Source organism: Abramis brama (genome assembly GCF_963993115.1).
Source record: "Abramis brama genome assembly, chromosome: 3".
Lineage (NCBI taxonomy): Eukaryota > Metazoa > Chordata > Actinopteri > Cypriniformes > Leuciscidae > Abramis > Abramis brama.
The window spans coordinates 30762121-30787346 of record NC_139965.1 but is presented as its reverse complement, the minus strand read 5'-3'; the positions used below and the strand labels follow the sequence as shown (position 1 = coordinate 30787346).

Sequence of the window (25226 nt, the reverse complement as noted above, 5' to 3'; positions counted from 1 at the left end):
TAATATAGCTTATGATGTGGTACATCCAATGCTGGCAAAATAGATATCCTCAGATTCGACATGACGCAAGGAATTGATAGACACCAATTTTATGATTTTGTGACAAACTGTTCACAAGTTACAGCCTCTGAACCAATTATGGGTTGACCTCATTAAGTTTGCGACATCATAACTTTTTTTTTCGAGTATAGCAAAAAAATCGGGGACAGTACTTTTATGCGGCTCAGTCCGAAGATCATTTGAGTACATGTTTGGACAAAATTAGACCAATTTTGAAGGAGGAGTAGCGAAAAAACTGTTTTACATTCACTCCAATATGGCGGCCAGTCACATTGTTGATAAATAACATATGAGATATCGTTGAAATCGGCATAAGCCAAGGAATATATTGACATAAAGAAATCAAATTTCAAGCAATGTTAGCAAAAGTTATAAGCGTTTTTTCAAAAAACAATGATATCTCTGGAACACTAGGTGGCGCTGTGATCAAATTTCTCAGGTACCTTCGGGCCATGCTAATGATGATCCATACCAAATTTGGTGAAGAAATTTCAAATAGTTTAAAAGATATTGCAAATTATGACATCATTCAAAATGGCGGACACGTGGTACATCCCATCATGGCAAAATCGATATCCACGGATTTGTCATGACCCAAGGAATCGATAGACACCAAGTTTATAATTTTCTGACAAACTGTTCATAAGTTATTGGCCAAAATATGCATTTTCCATATCTCATGACCCGTAGGTGGCGCTGTTCCCAACTTTGGCATGGAACCTCAGATCATGCTTCCGATGAAGTGTACCAATTTTCGTTTCGATTGATCAAAGTTTGGCCGAGCTATAGCTTCTGAACCAATTTTGGGTCGACCTCGTTAAGTTTGCGACGTCATAACTTTTGATCAGAGAAGAATAAAAAAAATCGGGGACAGTACTTTTATGCGGCTCAGTCCGAAGATCATTTGAGTACATGTTTGGACAAAATTAGACCAATTTTGAAGGAGGAGTAGCAAAAAAACTGCATACTGTACTTTTCAAAATGGCCACTACTGTAATGGGCGGAGTCTTAATGTAAGATATTGGTTCTAATCAGCATGATGAGATGAATCAGGTGTACTAAGTTTCATTTTTCTAGATCAAAGGGTTCAAAAGTTATAACCATTTCAATGTTGAATTTTTGAACTGCTGGTGGCGCTATAGAGTTGGACCTAGAGACTCAAAAATTGCTACAATTACTTTTCATTACCATCACTACAAGTGTGCCAAATTTCATCATTTTCCTATGTATGGTTCATAGGGCTGCCATAGACTTCAAGAGGAGGAAGAAGAATAATAATAATAATAAATATAGCTGCAAGCAGCAATACGGGGCCAAGCCCTGCAAGGCAGAGCAAGCAACAGCCGCTGTAGCGCAATGCGGAGCCAGAAGAGCAAAACATCAGAAATTTAATGTACATCAAGCACAGTAAGCACATCAATTACAGCAGCACAGCTAGCATTTAAGCACCAACAGCAGTGCAGAGCCGGAAGGAATTTAAATTATTATTTTATACACAATTTCAAAGTCGCCCCACATTGGTCTCGAACCCACGACCACAATGGTTCGGGATTCATGACGCATGGTTGAACCACTTGGGCCACCCAGAGGACATGTTTTACAAAGCTGCAGAGGAGAGGCTTCAGTGTGTGAATGAGCACACAAAATCATGTTAACGAGATTAGCATGCTAAGCTAACTTAATGCTAATATAGCTTATGATGTGGTACATCCAATGCTGGCAAAATAGATATCCTCAGATTCGACATGACGCAAGGAATCGATAGACACCAATTTTATGATTTTGTGACAAACTGTTCACAAGTTACAGCCTCTGAACCAATTATGGGTCGACCTCATTAAGTTTGCGACATCATAACTTTTTTTTTCCAGTATAGCAAAAAAATCGGGGACAGTACTTTTATGCGGCTCAGTCCGAAGATCATTTGAGTACATGTTTGGACAAAATTAGACCAATTTTGAAGGAGGAGTAGCGAAAAAACTGTTTTACATTCACTCCAATATGGCGGCCAGTCACATTGTTGATAAATAACATATGAGATATCGTTGAAATCGGCATAAGCCAAGGAATATATTGACATAAAGAAATCAAATTTCAAGCAATGTTAGCAAAAGTTATAAGCGTTTTTTCAAAAAACAATGATATCTCTGGAACACTAGGTGGCGCTGTGATCAAATTTCTCAGGTACCTTCGGGCCATGCTAATGATGATCCATACCAAATTTGGTGAAGAAATTTCAAATAGTTTAAAAGATATTGCAAATTATGACATCATTCAAAATGGCGGACACGTGGTACATCCCATCATGGCAAAATCGATATCCACGGATTTGTCATGACCCAAGGAATCGATAGACACCAAGTTTATAATTTTCTGACAAACTGTTCATAAGTTATTGGCCAAAATATGCATTTTCCATATCTCATGACCCGTAGGTGGCGCTGTTCCCAACTTTGGCATGGAACCTCAGATCATGCTTCCGATGAAGTGTACCAATTTTCGTTTCGATTGATCAAAGTTTGGCCGAGCTATAGCTTCTGAACCAATTTTGGGTCGACCTCGTTAAGTTTGCGACGTCATAACTTTTGATCAGAGAAGAATAAAAAAAATCGGGGACAGTACTTTTATGCGGCTCAGTCCGAAGATCATTTGAGTACATGTTTGGACAAAATTAGACCAATTTTGAAGGAGGAGTAGCAAAAAAACTGCATACTGTACTTTTCAAAATGGCCACTACTGTAATGGGCGGAGTCTTAATGTAAGATATTGGTTCTAATCAGCATGATGAGATGAATCAGGTGTACTAAGTTTCATTTTTCTAGATCAAAGGGTTCAAAAGTTATAACCATTTCAATGTTGAATTTTTGAACTGCTGGTGGCGCTATAGAGTTGGACCTAGAGACTCAAAAATTGCTACAATTACTTTTCATTACCATCACTACAAGTGTGCCAAATTTCATCATTTTCCTATGTATGGTTCATAGGGCTGCCATAGACTTCAAGAGGAGGAAGAAGAATAATAATAATAATAATAATAAGAAAACTAACAGATACAATAGGTGCCATAGCCCCTTCGGGGCTTGGCCCCTAATAATAAGAAAACTAACAGATACAATAGGTGCCATAGCCCCTTCGGGGCTTGGCCCCTAATAAGAAAACTAACAGATACAATAGGTGCCATAGCCCCTTCGGGGCTTGGCCCCTAATAATAATAAGAAAACTAACAGATACAATAGGTGCCATAGCCCCTTCGGGGCTTGGCCCCTAAATATGCAAATAAAATAAACTGCTTTAAATGTTCCAGGTAAAGTAGGTATGCCTAAAAGCTAGCCTATAAATCTAGACGCACCCAAGCGGCAGCAAATTTTATTTTGCAGCCAGGGTGGGTCTGGTTTTCCAGCTCGTTGGCTTTCGAGCTGGAAAATCAAATTCTAGTCAGGCCAATCGCATCATGTATAGAGTTGGCGGGCGGGCTTAACATGATGACGACAGAGTTGCGACGGTTCCCTGCTACTTGAAAACAAAGAATGGCTGCTGCTGCTGGTGAACAGCGGTCTTTTGAATCGGCTTTGGCCGCAACTCTGGAGTCCTTGGAGTTAAGCTTTTCTTTGAGAAAAGAACAAAGAACAGCACTTAAGTCATTCTTAAAAAAGGAAGATGTGTTCGTAGTTTTGCCGACCAGATACGACAAAAGTTTAATCTATCAACTAGCTCCGCTGATGGGAAAACGCTCTGGTTGGTTGTAGCGCTGTCCTATTGCGTGCAGAGGGAATTTGAAAGACAACCGATTATCCCGCCCCTCGGATTGAGCCGTGCCAATGGTGAGTTCCCAGAGCCAACATCTTGATGTGGGTCTGGCTTGCTAGGCTACCTAAAAGCAGCATTCAAGAATACAATTGAATAATCAAGTGATAAAATAAAACTGCATATTCTTCACTGTATGAATAAAACGTATACTCTTTTGATCCTTATATTAGGCTGCTTTCACTTTAAGAACTACAGTAATGCATGGATCAAATATACACAACCTTGTGAAAAATAAATATACCAAATTTTATTTGAAATATATTTTAAATTTTATAATATATAAAAATATATAATATATAATATATTTTAACTTTTTTGAAAAGTAGCGCTTCTTTTTTGAAAAGTATCGATTCGTTTTTGAAAAGTAGCGAATCTTTTTGAGAAAAGTAGCGATTCTTTTTTGAGAAAAGTAGGAAGTAGCAATTTTTTGAGAAAAGTAGCATTTTTTTTAGAAAAGTAGCGATTCATTTTTGAAAAGTAGCAGATTCATTCTAGAAAAGTAGCAGATTCATTCTAGAAAAGTAGCAGATTCATTTTTGAAAAGTAGCGATTCATTTTTTGAAAAGTAGCGATTCATTTTGAGAAAAGTAGCGATTCTTTTTTGAAAAGTAGCGATTCATTTTATGAAAAGTAGCGATTGATTTTGAGAAAAGTAGCGATTCTTTTTTGAAAAGTAGCGATTCATTTTGAAAAAAGTAGCGATTCTTTTTTGAAAAGTAGCGATTCTTTTTTTGAAAAGTAGCGATTAATTTTGAGGAAAGTAGCGATTCTTTATTAGAAAAGTAGTGATTAATTTTGAGGAAAGTAGCGATTCATTTTGAGGAAAGTAATGATTCATTTTTGAAAAGTAGCGATTTTTAAAAAAAAAATTAAGAGGGTTAAGACTTCTCAATACTTCTTCCTGTTTCAAAGTTAATGAGGAAGCGCAATTTTTCCCCCAAACCACCTATTTAATTGGTTACGGTTACAGTAGATGCGTTTCCATTACAGATTTGCGCAAAGGTTTTGTGATATTTTCTAAATGTCGATAAAAACTATTGCAAAATGACAGCGTTTCCATTAACCAATGTGATGCGAACTAAAACGTAATTTTTACCTCTTGCGATAAGTCATTCCAAAAATCATGGCAACGGATCTTTTTCTATCTAGTCCATTTCTGTGTTTGATGGCCGACCACATGGCCTTCAATATTTGATCTAATTCATGTACATGGATTATTATTATTAATTATTACTATTATTTTGTAAAACGACATTGCTACAAATGCTGTTAACTTAGCATAACTCTAAGTTTATCTTTTACACAAAAACAAATTTTGTTGCAACACTACATCCAGATTCTTGCACTATATCACACATGCACATTTGTAAATAACATTTACTTTGAATTGTTTTCCTTGAATCATGTTTTTTTTTTTTTTTTTTTTTTTTTGCAGAAGGCATTAATGTCAGCATTCAAAAAGCAAACAAACAAACAATACAGGACAAATACAATAAAAGAAAGATGCAGATAAAATAAACTGCTTTAAATTTTCCAGGTAAAGTAGGTATGCCTAAAAGCAGCTTTCAATTATGAAACTGAATAATCGAATGAAAAAATAAATTTTCTTCACTGTATGAATAAAACATATACTCTACTAATTCTTATTTTAGGCTGCTTTCACTTAAAGAACTACAGTAATGTGCAGATCCAATATACACACCCAAGTGAAAAAGATCATTTGGAGTGTTAACATATGGGCCAAAAATCACACAAGCCAAAGCAGTGATGTCTAAGAATTTTAACCAATATTGACAAAAAAATAAATATATCTCCCAACTGGATATGAATCTAAAAAGGTAAGATCAGATGTTTTATCAGGCTATTATTTATTTATTTTACATTTAAACAACTATGCGTATGGTACATAGAGGGCCATCAGACACGTAAGAAGAAACATATGGAACATTTTTATATTTTGCTCAAAGTAATAAACTACTAAAACAAACAATCTAATAATGAAAGATCTCATCATGAGCACAAATTTAACAAAGTTAACAAGTAATTTCAAAGTTTTTTTTTGCCTTCCCTTGCCATCTCTAAATAATTTTCCAATTTATAATTTATTATGAAATGCTTTAAATGCTAAATGTATGAAAAAACAAAACGTCTAAAGTTCACGCGTAACTTGTCACAAACCTGGTTTATCTAAACGGTCAGAGTTTATGACAGAAAGAAAAATTTTATTTACTGCATTCTTGTTGTTAAAATAACCGTGCCTTCTGCAGCTCTTAATGTGGTGCTTTAAGTCTTTAGCAGGAGAGAGAACGTGCATGGTTTAGAAATGGCTTGAATGAAGCGTGTTTGGCTCTAGATAAAAATATTAGAGAATGTAGTGCTGAAAGATCATTACCATAAACAACCCTGAGCGCTTGTGGTCTGTTGTTTTGATGTGCTGCTCACTTTAATCTCTAGAAACGGTCAAATGGCGCAATTATCAATTGGTTCGGATCCTATGGTTCGGATGGAACCAATCCAGGGTCCGGAACCGGACCGTGGTCTGCCATTTAAATACCACTGCCCTAAGCAAAGCTTTTATCACTTGTTTCTGCTTCTTTTTTGCATGTGTTTTGATCCAGATATCATTTACTCTTTCAGAAGTTGCGTAATAGTGCCCCTACAGGAAAATTCCGTCAATGGTTGGGGCACATGAATTTAAAAAAGTTATGTGCACAGATAAATAATTTATTATAATAACAATAAACTGCAATATTCCCTAAAAATAAGAATTGTCAATTTTGATTTCATGGTGACTTTAAGATAACCTTGACATGTTTACTGATGAGGCAGTATATGCATAATCAAATGGAGTTACTGTTTCCCTCAAGAAATTTTTACTGTTTTAGTAATTTGGAACAGCAGAGACTTGAGCTCACTGCGGGTCACGAGAAAAAAAAATCAACAAACAGAGATGCTAATTATATTATTGTATACCGTACTTTGTCCTTATTATAGAAAATTATGAGGGGCAACCTTAGACAGTGCAAACTTTTGTGCAAAGCCTTTTTTCTAGAGAGAGAATGAGATTTCTGTTGCTCAATCCTTCATCAAATGGCTTGTTTAACAGAATTTCCTGTGCATCCACTGCTGGAACTGCTCTGTCACAAATGCTTTCTGAATTTAGCTCAGTAGCTCAATAAACGCTCCATCTACAGGATAATCATTATTAACAATCGAGAACACTGTGATACACATATATGCTGGGAAAAAACATCAAAGCACATTTATCAAAGTTAACAGAAAGAATGGTTGTGTATTTAAGGGCCTTATGTATTTTAAATGAAAACACATTCAGCATTCAGGTAAACCATGAAAATGAATTCATGAACTTAAAACCCTTGTTAAGGAGAATCCGGAATTATTAGGAATCCTGTCCGCTCTTGTCACTCTCATCAGATGACGGATTCTGGTGCTGGTCAGAATCGGAGTCATACATGGGGCTGCACTGTAAAGGATGTGGCAGACGACTCTGTCTGGAGGTGAAGGGAGGGGGCAGTGAGCAGGACAAATGATCCTCTATACGGGGGATCCTGGCAGGAGACTTGCCGGAAGTGCTGCGTAGGGCTGGAGCCATGGTGGCTGGACTTAGTGTACTGCTCCTCAACACCACCTCTCTCAAGCGCTGACTTTCTCTGGTCGCTGCCTCCCAAACCACCTCCAAATCACCTTCCACTTCTCTGAGAAACACACAGAGAGAAAGAGAGAGAGAGAGAGAGAGAGAGAGAGAGAGAGAGGCTTGTTTAATTTGCAGTATGGATAGGCTTTCCTGATTCAAATACGTGCTCTCTTGTTCCATCAAGTGCTCTAAAAAAGGGAGAATGTCTTGCTTCACACTCAAGCAAACACACACAAGCATTCAAAATACACATGAACACACAAATTTCTGCGACCTTTCAGTCATTTTGTACCCTCCAGTCAATAGCAGTGGATTCGCTCACCAGGATTCTGAGGGCTCAGCTGTGCAATAATAACAGGTATTAACTGGAAATGTGCTGAAGCACAAACATGAACAGAGCGAGAGAACGAAGTAGATGACCGAGCGGCAGAGGTGTGTAAGCTGTCGTAATGATAGATCAATTAGCCCAACCATCTGTTGACGCACATCCTCGCTTCCACATGCATACACACATGCATAAATACACACACACACACACACACACACACACACACACACACACACACACACACACTGTGTGGTTTATGACAAGGTTTATGACAATGACAGTCTACCTCTCTTTGTCTCCCACTGTGTGGAAAGTGGCGAGTCATCTCTGTAAGTGCCCTTTACTTTGCGGGATTCTGGTGTGTTATTAAGATGTGTTTTAAGCTGCCATCTTCTCTTCTACCTGCCTCAATACACAGCATCTCGAGCAGACTTGTTCAAACTCATCTCCTCTCACACTGCTTCAGACACCACGTACCTCAGAAACAGAATGAAACATGATGTTTATGTGTGAATATTTGTGAGTATGTTAGATAGACGCTATGGGGATGCCATCAGTGTAATCAGTGAAGTGAAAACACTCCAATTTGATTGGTTGACGATAGTCCGTTACGTCAATAGTGGAGCGCCCAGAAGTATAAAAGGGCACCCGAAGTATACATCATCAGCTTTTTTGTCTTCAGGAGCCGTTGTGCTGTTAGCGTGTGGTGAAGGCAGGATCTAAAATGGAGAATCCTAGCAAGTGTTTTAGGAAGTGTGTGCCTCTGTGTCCGTTCAGTGCTCAAATTTTGAATGCACCCATTGAGAGAAATTTACATTGAGAAAACTCTGTTCACTTTTGTTTCTATTTTCGAGGGATGTGGGACAAGTGTCTGTGCCTTGCGGCTCAGGCCCCGCTGTTGCTGAGGTACAGCGGAGGCTTCAGTTGTGGGGATTGCAAGTCAAGCTTGCAGAGGAGTTCGAGAAAGAGATGGCTCTTTCTTGCGCCTTGATCAGGATGTGCTGTTTCTCGAGTCATCTGATCCAGCAGGTCATCCGCACCATGAGGAGGTGGATGTGGTTGAAGAGGTCGAGGAAAGTGTGTTTACTGGACATCATGGCCTATGCCACAACCAGACTGGATCTGGCTTGGGGGTGTGAAAAACAGGTCATTCGTGGTAGGCTGGATGAGCGCTTCTTGTTAGGCCATGTTCGCCCTTTCCCCTTGAGCCTTTCATTTCTTCCCGAACTGCACGCCGAAGTAGAGAAGTCATGGGGGAAGCCATATTCAGCACAGATTTATCCTTATCAACATCCAAACAAGGATTAAACAAGCAGGGATATGCGAGGATACCCCCTGTGGAAGAGACACTTGCTAGCTATCTCTACCAGGGTGAGTCATCCTATTTGATGGCTCCTGCCATGCAATCCAGCTGCTTCAAACCACCTGGTGCTTGAAATGGCAGGGTGTATGCTGTAGCAGGTCAGGCCAGGTGGGCCCTGCACCATCTGCTAAAAGATCTGGATCAGTCTTGCCCTGAACTTTAGCACGTCTGTCTAGACCAGACGTCAGCAACCTAAGGCACGCGTGCCAACACTGGCACGCGGAGGGTTAATCGCTGGCACGCAAGCAAATGCGAGAGAAGTGTATGTATTTCATTCAGATAAAGTAGTCTACCTGCACACAGATCTACATTTTGATGTAATAATTCCTCATAGCAAAAAAAACCCTTATTTTATTAAGTTAGGAGAGATGCACCGATTGATCCGCTGGTGACCGAAATTAGCCGATTTTCACGTTATCAGCCATAACCGGCGACCGGCCAGTCAGTCTGACATATGCCGATTTTATGCCGGTCAAATGCACTCGGGCTCCCCATGATTAACATCGCGCAACACCAGCATCACATGTGCACACGGAACGCACATGTAGGAAACCTCGTGAATTACGGCCGTTTCACGCATATTTTTTTCGCCGTGCATGTTAATCAATGAGTGCATTCACACCGGGAGCAGGAGCAGCGCGTGAGCGCCCAACAGGAGCGTCGCGTGAGCAGCAGTGAAGCGAGGGTTTCGCCGCCGAGTCTATTTTGTCTGTGCTGCTCACGCTCAATTAAAGTGAAAGCACACATTTGATGGACAAAATAACACAAATGATTTCAAACAAAAGTGCCCAAAATGCACAGAATGTGCATGTCTAGTGTGTTTTAACAAGAACTGGATTAGGTTATGTCAGAAATAAAAGAAAATGAAGACTCAAAAATATTTATATAAAATGTACCCATTTAAACTTGTTTTTATTATTCAGTTTGGTTAAAAGGATATGATATTTTATTAAAAAAAAATATATATAGCCTATATATATATATATATATATATATATATATATATATATATATATATATATTTCTGTGTGATGTAAAGTGGTTAGAAAAAAAAAATCGGAATCGGCTAAAATCGGTATCGGCAGGTCAAACTCAATGAAAAAACAGAAATCGGAATCAGCCAAGAAAATTGTAATCGGTGCATCTAGGAGTTATAAATACTATTAAATTCTCTATCTAAATCTAAAACAAATTTCCAGAGAAACATTTAAATTTCTGTACTATTTCTGTGTAAGCCATTATGAAAATGTAAAATGTTTGTGTATTTATATGAGAGTGTGTGTGTGTGTGTATATATATATATATATATATATATAGGCTATGTGTGTGTTGCGGCACAGTGATGAACTCAGAAACTTAAAAATGGCACTTTATGACAAAAAGGTTGCCGACCCCTGGTCTAGACAGTGGTTGGAAAGTTTAGAGAGGTGAGGGCGCAGTCGGTAGCATTCAAGAAATACATTCCGCTCCGAGCTAGATCTCCGCCTTAGGCTGTGTGTCCACCAAAGCGTTTTTAGCCAGCTGAAAACAGCATTTTTTTCAGTTGAGACGCTTTGCTTGTTATGATACAGAATATCTGTGAAAGTGTCACTAGTATCTCATTTCACACATATTTTGTTTCTGTGTTGATTCTATAAATGTCGATACAATGTAACGTATTTTCTCTGGCTCTTGTTTTAAATTATTTTGTTCCATTATTATGCTTGTTGTTGTCATCTGTTGATGTTGTACAAGCAGAATGTGGCGGTTGGTCGGTGTGGTATTTGTCTCCACTGTGATTGGATGGTTGGGTAAAAAGTGACAGTGATGAGCACTGCGTTTTACCCAAAGTTGAACATTCTTCAACTTTCGGCGACCTGTAAAAAACGCCGAGCGCTCAACACTTCAGCGTGAAAAAACGGCTCGTTATGCTCGTGGCGTTTTAAAAACGTGGCGCTCCCATTGAAACAATTGAAAAAATACGCCAGCCGCGTGAAAAAACGCTTTGGTGGACACCCGGCCTTAAGCCTCTAGGGCAGGGATAGACAACTCCGGTCCTGGAGGGCCACTGTCCTGCAGAGTTTAGCTTCAGCCCTGATAAAAACTTACCTGCCTGTATCTATTTAGTAATCCTGAAAACACTGATTGCCTTGTTCAGGTGTGTTTAATTAGGGTTGGAGCTAAGCTCTGCAGGACAGTGGCCCTTCCAGGACTGGAGTTGTCTATCCCTGCTCTAGGGGTTCTGGTCTGCCACAGTCCGAAGACGGGAGGCATTGCAATAAGGAAAGCGTCCACTCACATGCATTTAAGCTCAAGCAGCGCGAACGGAAAAAAACGATAATAAAGCAGACTGCAGTTATTGTACAGAATGTAACGTAGCCTACATATGCACTCGAGTCAGCATTATCGTATTTATATTGTTTCACGTTCATGTTGAGAAAAACAAAAATATCCACATGCTCGAGTGAGAAAACGCGCTGCGCTGACAGATGTTGCAGTTACTAACAGCACTTTGCGTTTTCTGTTCTTAAACCTGTCTCCCTCAACGAAACTTAAAGGACGCATATGTCTCAAAATCATTTTGCTACCAGAAGTTATCATCTCGGATCACAATTCCCTCGGGGTACAGCTGCGCTTACCTGCAGCCGTCGTGAATGCGTGATGGACAGCTGTTCCTCAGTTGACTGGCGTTTGGATTTCATGTGATTTCTCATTGTGGTGGTGATATTATGATAACTCAGTTTCATTAATAAATTTGATTAAAAGTAATTCCATTTTGTAATATCATTTTCATCTAAGTAATTCCAAACTTCGCGAGGCAGACGACGACATTATGTGATACAATACAATCCACTTGTTAAACATGCGCCACCCAGTGCATTCAATTATAACTGCAAAAAAAAATTAAAGAAACATTTTTAAAATTCGTTCCCCTTTTTGATTTCCCTCTTCAGGTAATGCGAAAGCAAACTAAACAGAGCAAATTATCCCTGCTATTTAGTTTGCTACCACTCCTCAGCCACTGCTGGGTTTCTAAGTAGGGGTTTGCTTCCCTAAGGAGTGAGTTATTAAATGATTGAGCCGTTAACTCTCATGTGAGTTGACAACACTAACGACTCAATCAAGTTCACCTCCTTATCATCACTCACTATGGTCCAGTGCTAAAAAAAAGGAATAATCACTGTGTATATAAATATGTAAATATAAATCCCAAGCACTAACTCGCATTTATAATCAAATGCACTGGGTGGCGCTGCGGGGCGTGTTTAACAAGCAGATTGTTTTTTGATCTCATAATGTGTCGTCAGCCTCAGGAATTTTGGAACTACTAAGATGAAAATGATCTAATAAACAGTTGCTGTTGGGCAGGTTACTTTAAAACAGTAATTAGTTATAGTTAATAGTTACTTCTCACAAATAGTAACTGAGATAGTAACTGAATTACATCATTATAAAAGTAACTAATTACCTAGGAAAGTAACTTTTACTTTTTTTTTTTTAAATGTTCAAATGTGTCAAATAACTTGGATGCCCCCAATATTAAATATGTTAAATGAATAAAATGGACACTAAATAAGAAAAAAAAAATTATTATAAAACATTGTACACTAATCTACAATGTTAATATCCACTAATATCCGCGTTATCCCTGGTTTCCGCTCGTACTGCCATAGTAACCATGGCGACAGACGTGGACAACTGTCTGCGTTACGTCTAGCCCATATTAGACGAAACGCAGAGTTGTTGTTTACGCTGAGCTCACGCTGTTGTTGTTTCGTTCAAACATTATGGACCATGGCAAGCAGACTTTGGGACAAAAGGAGAACTAAAACGAGGATCAATATAAGCGTGGCGTTTTCGAGATGCCGAGAGCTCCACGTCCGTGACAAACTTCGACTTGACAGAGACGCGCAAATGTAGAGGTGAGCAAATGTACATAAAACGAATCAATGTTATATAGCTCAACATGATGAAATATTAGAATATGATGTTATTCTATAGTGTTGATCTAGCTTACTGCTAGTCCCATACACAGATAAACTAACACAGAGTAACATTATAACTTTCAACACACTCAAATGCAGTTTAGTGTAGACCAAGTGAAACAGAGCTGCATTACCTCACAAGTTTCATTCGTCTAATAAACTGACCTGTGTGAGTAATAATTCAGCACTTGCGGGTAAGTTAGTTCGGTAGAATGAACTGTCCTTATTCCTTTATATCCGCGGGACTCGCGTGTGGCGCTGATATCTGTCTCTCATTAGCAATCGTGCCCTGCTTCATACCACAGTCATGTTAAAATCATCAATGTATTCACTCATCCATAAACATTATTAGATCCTTCGGCATGACGGCAAGTTCCATAATTCCGCTTATGCGTCATCAACCTACGCCTTTGTTATTGTAAGAGGTTAGCGACCCCTAGCGGCGAAAAAAAAATACATATTACTTAGCTTTAAAATGAGAAGTTCTACAGAACGAATTCTACAGAAAATAATTTCAACATTAAAATATTACAGTTCAAATGTTTGTTTCTTTAGCTATAACCTAGAAACATAAGTAAATGTAATAGGTAACACTTATGGCGCTTTTCCATTACCAATACCAGCTCAACTCAACTCGCCTCGGCTCACTTTTCGCTCCGTTTTCCATTGAAGATAGTACCTCCACAATAGTACCTGGTCGTCATAGCGACGCCGCAGGAAACTGCCGTGACGTAATCTTGCCGTAGACTCTCTGACCAATCAGCAGTCTGCCGTGTTTTCACGTCACATTTTAGTATCGCCTCAGCTCACTCAGAACCTCGCCGGAGGTGATACGAAAAAAAGTACCTGGAAGCAGGTACAGGTACAGGTACGACTTTTACACAGTGGAAAACCAAACAAAGGCGAGGCGAGCTGGTACTGTGTAGTGGAAAAGCGCCATTAGCTAGCTTTCATGAACTATATGCATTATGGAATATACATTTTTATAGCATGTATTAATATTTGAGCAATACAGTTGTACCTTGATCATTCATGTTAGTTCATAGTACATTAACTAAGGTTAACAGGTAAAATAAAAATTACAACTCAATTTAAAATGTATTTAGTAAATGTTGAAATTAACAAACTAACAATGAACAATACTACAACATTTATTAACCTTAGTTAATGCTAAAAATGTAATCTTATTGTAAAGTGTTACATTTCATATAAATCCAAAGAGTCTGCTATGCTTAAAGATGGCCATCTTTAAATATCTGCAAAGGCCAGAGCATTAAAATTACATGTATATGACATGTATAGTCTCTCACTTTATTTGCTTCTATATTAGTAGCTTATATTAGTAATTAGTATAGTAATGCTTACTATATTTTTGTCACATTGTTTTAACCATTTGAGGTAGCCACTACTAATTTTAGTCCACTCTATTTGTCCCCTATGCAGCTCTGGATGCAGAATTGTACGCGCAGAGGTGTTCCCACTACTTTTGACACAGCATCTAGTTTCCTTCTCAGGGAACCATGGTTGATGATCACAGTGACAGTGAAAATATATAATTTTTTTTCCTGATTAAATTGTTTCTGTTATTGAGGCATTTTGGGCGATTCCTGATGTCTGATTGGTTAGCGTTAGGACAGCATGCAGTCCAGAATGGCGAAATAAAGTGAAACTATGGAATTAAAACTGTGCAGTGATGCCTGGAACTTCATGACTTTTATCATGAAAATACAGTTAAATGCAAGATGTGCAGCACCAATCTGCCATATGCATAACATTATAATGAGAAAACTACTGGAATATAATTCTTTGTGCTTTAGTTGCCCGTGTATCAGCGCGTTGTTACAGGAAGAGCGCATCCACAAAGGGAGTTGCACATTCAGACAAGCACGGTCAAGTTTACATCCGTATTCGCATCCTTTTGGGCAGATGTAAGTTGTAATATTACTTTTATGTTGTATACATTAGATTAATCTCATATACTATGTATGGTATACTATGCCATGTATATTCACGTAAACACAGTCGATGTAAGCACTAGCACTGTGAGAGAGAGAGAGAGAGAGAGAGAGTGTGAATGAGTGGGTGAAGAACAATGCACAGTCTGAAAGGGGTTTATGCTCCTCAGGTGGTAACTCAACCTCACAATGAAAGCCACAATTAATTCCACATTGAAGCCTATTTATTGTTTGTTGCATAGGCTATTTGTTTTTAGTTAGTAACCAAACAAAGATCCCATTATTGAAATGTTGTTGAAAAAAAACAAAAACATTTTCTTTTTATAATATTATATCTTTTTGTTGTTGCTGTGGCTCTTTTGAAAAAATGCATTTATAAACCAAAAATGAAAAAAACATCTCTTTAGTCAAAAAAGGTTCCCGGCCCCTGTCAAATAGGAAGTGTTAAGTTGAGTTTATTACAGTCTTGATTGCTTAAACACCATAACCAGGCTTTTGAACTAAAAAACGCCATTTATCAAAAAGCACACCCATTTCCCTATAAACACTATTCCCCTGTTTTGACACATAAGTCAGATTTGTTGAACTGTCACTGCAAAACTCTACACACAAATCCCTTCATTTCTCATTGCCTACACCATGTTGTCATTTAGAAAGCACTAGCATTTAACATTGCTCACTCAAGTCAGCACAGCTTCAGTTCAGTTAGCACACAATTACCCAAGTAGAAACACTCAGAGTCAAAATTGATCACACACCAATCAGAACCTTCATTAGAAAGATTAAAGGGCCAGAGTCAGTTCATTCAGCTTTGGAACAATGGATCCAGAAAGACATGAAGGAAGAGGTTGAGGACACTGGAGTGGAGGAGGAGGAGGAAGAGTAGATTGGAGTGGAGGAAGAGGTGAAGGAAGAGGATGAGGAAGGTGAAGGGGAAGAGCAAGGCCAAAGAGACAAGCAGTGCCACTCTAGTTCCCTTTCGTTCAGTCACCCCGAGTTACGTCAGTGACTGACGAATGGGGTTTTGCTTAGAAAGCCTATCACCTTCGAGCTCTGACAAAACGAACCAAGTGGCAAGGAAATGCCATGAGTCTGCGGAATTTGCATAGCGTAACTCCGCCCCACCTCGTGGGTATATAAGTAAGTAGGCTGGCAACATGCAGTTATGTTTCTGCTTCGGAGCCAAGAGGTCCTATTCACTCCTGTAAGCCTGTTTTCTGAGTGTCATCTTCGAGAATCTTCGAGACGAGCAGCTCTCCAGTCTGTGTTGGTGTGACGGCGTTTTTCCAGCAAGTTTCACATTCCTGCCTGCTGATCTGTACAGTGGTCTGCAACAGCGTGTGTGTTTCTCCCTGGGCGCTTCAGCACAGCTGCTGGGCTTCCTCTCACAAAAAGAGCATGTCTTTTTAAAGATGTCTTGCCCGTGCACTTCTGGGTGCGGTCGTTCTGTTCTATCTTCTGATGTCTTCTTGCGTGTTTGGGCTTAGATCACGCTAAGGCAGCGTTCGTGGATGAATCATGTTCTCACTGTGGGAACATGACCATCGCGGTGCTGCGGTCAAGACTCCGTGACCTCACTAGAGGTAGAGGTAGTCCCCTCTGCCACACCCCAAATTATCCCCTCCACGAGAGGCGATACTTTGGCTGGTGGCCAGGGTGACCTAAGCACCCCTCCAAGGCCTGTAGATTTTCGTCTACCCTGGTGGCGAAATCTTACAGAGCTGCGGGGCAAGCAACCCCCTCACTGCATACCATGGCCATCCTTCAGGTCTAGGTGGTCTACGCTCCCACCGTATGTCGCAACTCGCCTGCCACCTCCTCCTATGGAGTCAGAAGCATCTGAGGTCGCTTTGAGCCATTCACATCCCAGGAGACCTGAACCGTAGAGCCGTCGAGCTCTCATGGTTTCAGCCACTTCCTGGAGAATGGAGACATATACTCAAAGTGTATGTTGGTGCTATCGCCGCACATCACGATGCAGTTGAAGGTAAGTCTTTGGGGAAGCATGACCTGGTCGTTAGGTTCCTTAGAGGAGCAAGGAGACTAAATCCTCCTCGCTCTCATCTTGTACCCTCTTGGGACCTCGCAGTGGTGCTATCTGCCCTGCAGAGTGCTCCCTTGGAGCCTCTGCAATCAGTGGAGCTTAAGTTCCTGTTAATGAAGACAGCGCTCCTGGTTGCATTGACCTCCATCAAGAGGGTAGGAGAACTGCATGCATTTTCGGTTGACGAAGCGTGCCTGGAATTCGGGCCAGCTAATTCTCACATGATCCTGAGACCCTGGCCTGGATACGTGCCCAAGGTTCCCACCACTCCCTTTCGAAATCAGGTGGTGAACCTGCAAGCGCTGCCCTTGGAGGAGGCAGACCCAGCCTTGGCACTGCTCTGTCCAGTACGCGCCCTCCGTGCTTACGTAGACAGAACGCAGTGTTTCAGGACCTCAGACCAGCTCTTTGTCTGTTATGGTGGGAAGCTGAAGGGAAAGGCTCTCTTCAAGCAAAGGTTGTCTCACTGGATAGTGGACGCCATTGCTTTGGCATACCAGCAGCAAGGTAACCATGTCCCCTTGGGGTTCGGGCTCACTCCACTTGGAGTGTAGCCTCCTCTTGGGCTCTAGCGCATGGCGCCTTGCTAACAGACATCTGCAGAGCTGCAGACTGGGTGACACCTAACACATTCGCGAGATTCTACAATCTCCGAGTGGAGCTAGTGTCCTCTCGTGTACTCGCTTCAACTAGCTGGTAACTAGGATCTGCTCAGGTGTCTTTGCTTGCTCGCCATTCCATTCCATTCCATTCCTCGGATTGGATATGTGCAATATTCTCCTCAGGTGAGCTTCCCAGAGAAGCCCTGAGTTCCTCCAGCACTGTTGACATCAACGCCAGAGTTATGCCTGCGGCAGCTTTCATGTTGGCTAGGTGCCTCCATGTGCATGGTCCCCCCCCCCCCCTTGGGCGACCTCCACATGTGTATTTCCACTGTAAGCCTCTCTGAGCGTGTGTCTTTCCCTTGGCAAGCCACCTTGCCATCCCTGGGGTTGAAAGATTCCACCCTGCGGGCTGGATACCCAAGTTTTCTCCATATGCAGCCCACACTCGGGTCATATGTGTATTCTTAAGTCCTCCCTTCGGGCAGGCATTGTGTTGCATATTTCTGCTGAGATATGCTTCCCAGTGTACCTTGGTATTCCTGTGTTAAGTAGGAGTCCTTCGTCCGTGCTAGTCTCACGACAAGGAGCTCAGACTTACACAGGGCACTGGAAGACAGCCGAAGTGGCGTGATTAGACTGGGAACCCCATTCGTCAGTCACTGACGTAACTCGGAGTGACTGAACGAAAGGGAACGTCTCAGTTACGTATGTAACCCTCGTTTCCCAGCAGGTAACATAACTGCATGTTGCCAGCGTACTTCCTTATATACCAACGTGGTGGGGCTGAGTTACGCTACGCAAATTCTGCAGACCCATGGCATTTCCTTGCCATTGGCTCGTTTTGTAAGAACTCGAAGGTGATAGGCTTTCTAAGCGAAACCCCATTCGTCAGTCACTGATGTAACGTCTCCGTTCCCTCCTCAGGGAACGAGGGTTACATACGTAACCGAGGCGTTGCCCATGTCTTTGTCCATGGTATGACTATGAGGGAGGCTGGATAACGAGTACAGCCAAACTTGAGTCGCTTCACCGTCGCCTTGATCATAAGAAACTTCCGGGAGAAAAACAGGTACAGTAGATGTACTTCAGACTGCTCTCTAATGTAACTTTTGAGTGCAGTACACTGTGCTGTTACAACACATACATGTACTGTAGCTGTTGCACTATAGACCTCTTTTCAGCTGGTAAACATGGTGACGTTTTTTTGTGGGCAGAGCTTAGGTGGTGGCAGAACGATCCCTCTGGCCACTTCACTAACGTTAGTTTGCAAGTTTTGTTAGCTTGTTTTTTAATAATGACTGGAGAAAATCCGATTTTATCTTAATGTGCAAGGTCACTCACTGTCCAGGACCGCGATTGTTATTTGCAAAAGTTAATTTTAACGGACATCCCAGACAGGATTAACGTTAACGCTACCTCCGGTTGAGTAGCCTGACTTCTACACCTACCTGATAGAGAAACTGAGCGTAAAGAGAAACTGAGGGCATATAAATCTTTAGATGCCTATAACTGTACTAAATGGTCATGTACAAGACTTGTGTGGTAGCCTATGATCCACAGTTCTGCCTAGCCAGTGCCAAGGCCAGACAGAAGACGACAATGTAAAGAGTGACATTACGGTGCAATTTTAACGATGTGAATATTTTCTAGAAATAAAAATTCCAGATACAGCATATTCATTTTTTAAAGGAGCCGTATGTAAGATTGTGGCAAAAACTGGTACTGCAATCACTTTCAAATTACTGTAGAGCAGTGTATCCCCTCCCCCTCCCCCCTGACTCGAGGTTGCCAGATAGGCTGCAGGATCCAGCAGGAACGTAGGCTGCTACAAGGAGCTTTAAACTAGAGCAGAGCTCGCAACCCGGATGCCAAAACACTACTGACTTCGTGATTGGTAGATAGGTGGAGGGTGGAGCATCAGGCCAAAACACAACATGACAACATCAACATCAGTTGAGGGCTGCAACTATCACTTTTTAAATGACAATATCCTGGCTGGACTACTGTTGTCAGTGATATAAGTATTTTAAATGAACATGATTTCTTAATGTCTAGTGACATATCAGGGCCATTTTATGATTAATTGAAATACATTTCTTACATACAGCTCCTTTAACTATGTATTTGATTACCCTTTCTTACCAGATTCTTCAAAAAGTATAGTCACAATCAATCAAAACAATGTATAAAATCATAGATGATTCACAAATAATCACAATTATTTTGTGAAAACATGAAAACTTTATGCGATAAAATTTCAAATTGGAGCCTGTACTCCGTCGATTCTTGCACCCAACAACACAACAAGATGACATTTAATAACAATAATAATTATTTAAGCTCCTTATTATGTAGCCGAATATGTGCTGGTTTGCATTGGCCGCCTCCAGTTTTCCCTTTGTTTTGCCACCAGCTAATGCCGTGACGTAACTGTGACGTCGGCTCGAAATTGGTCTATACTACTGTAATAAAAAGAAATGCATCAAATTGCCTCACATACAGATAGTTTTCTGAATGCTTCCATTTTGTAAAAAGGATGCGTTACAGTTACAGTAATCAGTACTTCTATTTTTCTACACAGAGACGATGAAATGGAAGAAGCCTGCCAAATATTTCAGTTGATGCGTGCCAACGGGAAACAGGCATGCAAGTGGATTTTACCTACGTTGCCTGGCTAGGGCCAATATAGCCTGTGATGCTGACAAGATTCTCTGGCCTGACCCAGACCAAAGACGGGATGCTGGGGCAGAGTATTTATTTTTGTTTGTTTGTTTGTTGTTTTGTACTGTACAGTACATTAAGGAATAAAAATGTGCCAATGTATCCATTGGTTGTGTCTTTTGTGTTCATCTTGTGAAAAGGTTTGTGAGGGGGGAACCACAAGCAACATAACTTACCAGTTTTGGAAATGTTGTTTTGAATTTATTGCACCAGTGTGTAAGACTATGTTGTAATGTGTGTGTTTGTGAGGGCATGTGTGTGATGTCTGAGGGCAAAGTTTAGTTTTTCAGCAAGAATGAATGGTTTTAAGTGTAGAGCTTCATTTTGGCCAGAAAATAGAAATTTGTAGCCTGGTTAAAACCAGACCATTCTCAGTAGTAACTGAGTTATGGTCTGGCAAAGCTCCATAGACAAATCATTTCCAAAGGGGCGTCACCAACGGACGTTGCTCAAATGCCTCTGGGCGCAGTTGGATAGACCTAAAACCAATCAGAGCGATTGTCATCGTGTAAAGCGGTATGCTGCGTCCCAATTTGCCTAAGTTACACTACGCCATAAAAGTATGTAGCCTACTCTTTTTGTGAAGAAAATATATTTACTTTTGAATGTGTAGCAAAAAAGTAGGCAAGCTTTAGGACATACTACTTCATCATCTTTATCGGACGGATCTGTCACGTGCATCCTGTCACTTAAACTGCCCTGTCAATCATCGTGTCACAGTTAAAATCCTCTATTAAATCTAATTTAATTCCCTACCGTTTCGGAGAGAAATGTAGTAGCACGTTCATCTGCCAGTGGGTCTTTTATGGAGACTGTCCTCATGTGTTTGCAATTTGAATATAATGCATTTAAAAGTTGAACGGACGTCGCTCAAATGCCTCTGGGCGCAATTGGATTGACCTAAAACCAATCAGAGCGATCGTCATTGTGTAAAGCCCGCCTCAACGTTTCTGATTGGTGCCGTGATTTCGACGGCATGGAAATGGGCTTGAATGAGCTCTTTGCCAGACTACTTCTCGAGCAAATCTGAATTTGCCGGAAGTTGTCTGGGTTTTCCCAGGCTAAGAAATTTGTGGAATTGGGTGAGACGTTATGGATTTGTGTTTACTGTTTTGAGAATACGTAGTTTCAAGAAATGCGTTTAAGCAAACGAGAAAAACTGTAACCCGCTAGCAAAGTGCTTCAGTTTAACGGTGTTCAACTCTTTAGCATCAGCTCAAACGGCAATGCCCAACATGATTAACTATGATTGGACTTTGGTGACATTCATATTCCTTTTAGATGTGTCTTTTTCAAACACATTGATATAATTAATAACCCAGCAGGGTTATTTTCTTTCCATCATATTTTTTTAACAGTAAGCCTATGTTTTAATTAAAATAATTTTTCGTCATAGCTTTGAAAACGTGCAGGAATGTCTGGAATCAGTTGATAAAGTAGATGAAAATACAGTTAAGTGGAAGTTGTGCAGCGCCATGACATTATAATAAGAACACTATAATGTTGTGAATTCTTTATGCTTTAGTTGCCAGTGTTTCAGCGCGTTGTTATGGGAAGAGCACACCCACAACTTAAGTAATACTTTCTGGCAAGCACTTAAATTAATTCAAGTTCACTTGCATTTGGGTGCTTTTGTGCAGATTCATGTTTGTAATGTTACATTTATGTTGTGTATCTAGGATATCTGATTAATCTCATATACGTCATATAGAACTAGCTTCAGTTTACTGGTGTTCATTCACTCTTCAGCTTCACCTCAAGCAGCTATTTCTTTTAGAGGTTTCTTTTTCGAAAACATGCATTATTGATAATCTAGCAGTGTTATTTTTCAGTCATATTTTCATATTTTGATAGACATATTTGCACATTATAACGTTATAATTTGAGTACTCATCTTTGAGATTATAAGAAATGAGAAAATGCCGGACAGTCTGTTTCGGGGGCGTCAGACCCTAAGAGGACAAAAGGACCTCTCTGGAGATTACTATTTGAACTGGCCCTCCTGCACCATCGAGACGAAAGTCTCACCTCCGAGTCATCCTAATCTACATTTCCTTCCCTCTCCCCTCACCCCCTCTCTCTCATGCTCGATGATCCACAGATATCATTAAAACCTTTTCATTTATGGAGTCAGATGAAATAACGAGAGAATACATATTCAAATGTATTGCATTTAATCAAAAAATACTTTGCCTCGAGAAAAGGACAGTAACACGTAAAGACCTTCCGCGCTGGTCGGATGCCGGACTTTGGGCCGATCGAGCGCGAGCTTACAAGATCTATCAATATCGAAATTGCCCATCCATACTAAGCATACTGAAACAAACACACTTCTGTAAAATTCCTCCTTGGAAAAAACAATCATTCATTCATGTAATTGCTACTATCCCTGCTCTTATCCATGCTAGGCTGCATGGATGGGCAGGGAGAACAGAACCATATCGCCAATCCAAAATGTATGCTAATTGTCAATCATCTTTGACTTTGTCCTGACAGAAATTCAGCCTTGGTACACACAAGAGACTTTTTTCAAACACATTAAAAAAATCTTACTGATACCAAACTTCTGAACAGTAGTGAATATATAAAAAGTTCTTATTGTTAAGACTTGAATTATAAACAATATTTAAAAAAAAACATCAATTAATCTAAACAGCACATCCCTCTCTTCTCTGGTTGGGATTTTGAATATATTCAGTATTTTTGTGTTAAAAATCTTTGTCGGAGGAACCTGGTAAATCATAAACTAGTGAAGACGGAGAATGTGAGCACTGTGTGCTCAGACTCAGCCGTTCTCAGTGGCGTCAAATTTAAAGTCTGCCCACTGTAACGACACTGACCGTCTGTCCGGTCAGATGTTCTGAAGTAGCGAATCATGATTGTTCTTCTCATGCTGACTAAATATGAACACTACACGTTCATATTCAGAAAGCCCTAATTGACTAGCTTTCTGACACAAGTCTCTACAAGCAGGCCCTGGTTAATGTTTTACCCGACCTAATGAAATCAACGAACAGGCCCCTGTTTGTTTCTCATACTATCACGTGCTGCGACCACAATTCCCTTACTGTGTCTAACGTTTGTTCTTTGTGTACTGAAGGAAAATTGCAAGACTTACCCCATTCAGTTGTTTTGGGACAACTAGGACTATCTTGCTTCTCTCAGCAAAATTATATGACGCCTCAGGCTGTCAAGTTAGTCTGCCCACAGAACTACCTTTGTTTTTGCCGAGTAACACATTCTCAAATAGCCCCCAACCCCTCACGTGGTATGCACCACGAGATGCAACAGATGCCGACCTCACAGATACACACACACATTGACATATATGGACTTCCACTAGTAAAATTTCATTTTACTAACTATTAAAAATGTACAGAGAGTGTTCCAGGTGATTTGCATGTTCACCAGTGTGATATTAGAATAGTTGTGTTTTTGAATTACAGTGATGTAATCTTTAAGTGCCTTGGTTCAACAAAAGAATGTATCTCTATGTTGCTATCTTTGTCAATATACGTCCTTAGTATTGTTTTGATCTCCTCTGCATGACGAAGAAGATTTTTGATAAGAGACTGTGATAAACGTTATGGTTCCATGCGTTTTTAATTCCCTGAGCATAATATCATACTTTGTCCCCTCGTGATTCCACACGAGGGTCGGGCTACATTAACACACAAGAAAATCTTCTGCTCGGAATGCTCTAAGAGGATTCGTCGACCACGAAAAAGGGGACGGTACACGGGACACTGATAAAAGCCTAAACCTTCAGTTTCCTCACTCTCTTCTCCCTCCTCAAAAACTTTGGAAACCCAAGTCCGGACCGGCTTCGGCCTGCTTCTCTTTTCTTCTCTTTTATTTCTTTTTATGTTTTTCTATAGTCTAGTTTCGTTTTCCTATTCGCCTCTGTTCATTCACGGGCTGAATGAACTTAGCCTGAATCATTCCCGGCAACTTCACCTCAAAGAAAGAGACTCTTTGAACCTCCCGCGCTCGCGCTCGCATGGAAGACACAGCACGCGCTCACCGAAGCAAGCCCTGCTTTCTTAAAGAGACACACGCACGACTCTGCGTTCTTCAGCAACAAAGAGAACCATTTTGCAAGATAAGTTTATTGAACTTTTAATGTGATTTGATTCCTTGCTGTCTCTCAAGGTTACTGTCTGTGATTTTTGCCATGCTGAGATCATTTCGGTGATCTCTCTCATCCTGAACTTTAGTTTCACTTTCTCCCTTTCATCCTCTCCCTCTCTCATCTGTTATTCGTTTAGTCTTGTATTTTGTTCACGTGTCCTGTACATACATATTTACTCGTGTAAATTGTAGTATTTTGTATTCATTAGTTCCATGTATTAGTCCAATTATTAAATTCCATATATACTTGATTGATTCTGTCTGCCTGCTCATAACTAAAGTCAATGAGATGTTTTCGATCTTAAGCTACAAAGCTGATTTGTTACTTTAAGTAACCTAATCTTATAAGAACAGGAGAGTTGTTTTTATGGCCAGAAAATAGCTTTCTTCAAATTATAAGAAAGAGATAATTTTTGTTGGGAAATTGTTAAGTTAATCTTACGGCCGTTTTGCTGGACAAAGTTTTCCCGTTTGATGATTATTCATTTCCATTAAGGGTTATCTCATAATCGATCTGAAATAGGATTTTTGATATATGAATGATGAATTATAACTCGTTGTGATTGATTATTCATATATACAAATCGATCTA

The 25226-nt window shown here is 40.2% G+C and overlaps 1 protein-coding gene across 1 annotated transcript in view; it reads right to left on the bottom strand.

Annotated features, from left to right (window-relative positions):
- Positions 1-6582: 6582 nt before the first annotated feature.
- The window catches only part of cep89 (centrosomal protein 89), a 128381-nt gene continuing 109737 nt past the window's right edge, over positions 6583-25226 (bottom strand). Inside the window, exon 19 of the mRNA XM_084109634.1 lies at positions 6583-7583. Coding sequence (XP_083965760.1) covers positions 7268-7583 — 316 coding nt within the window. The 3' untranslated portion in view covers positions 6583-7267. The remainder of the gene's footprint in view (positions 7584-25226) is intronic.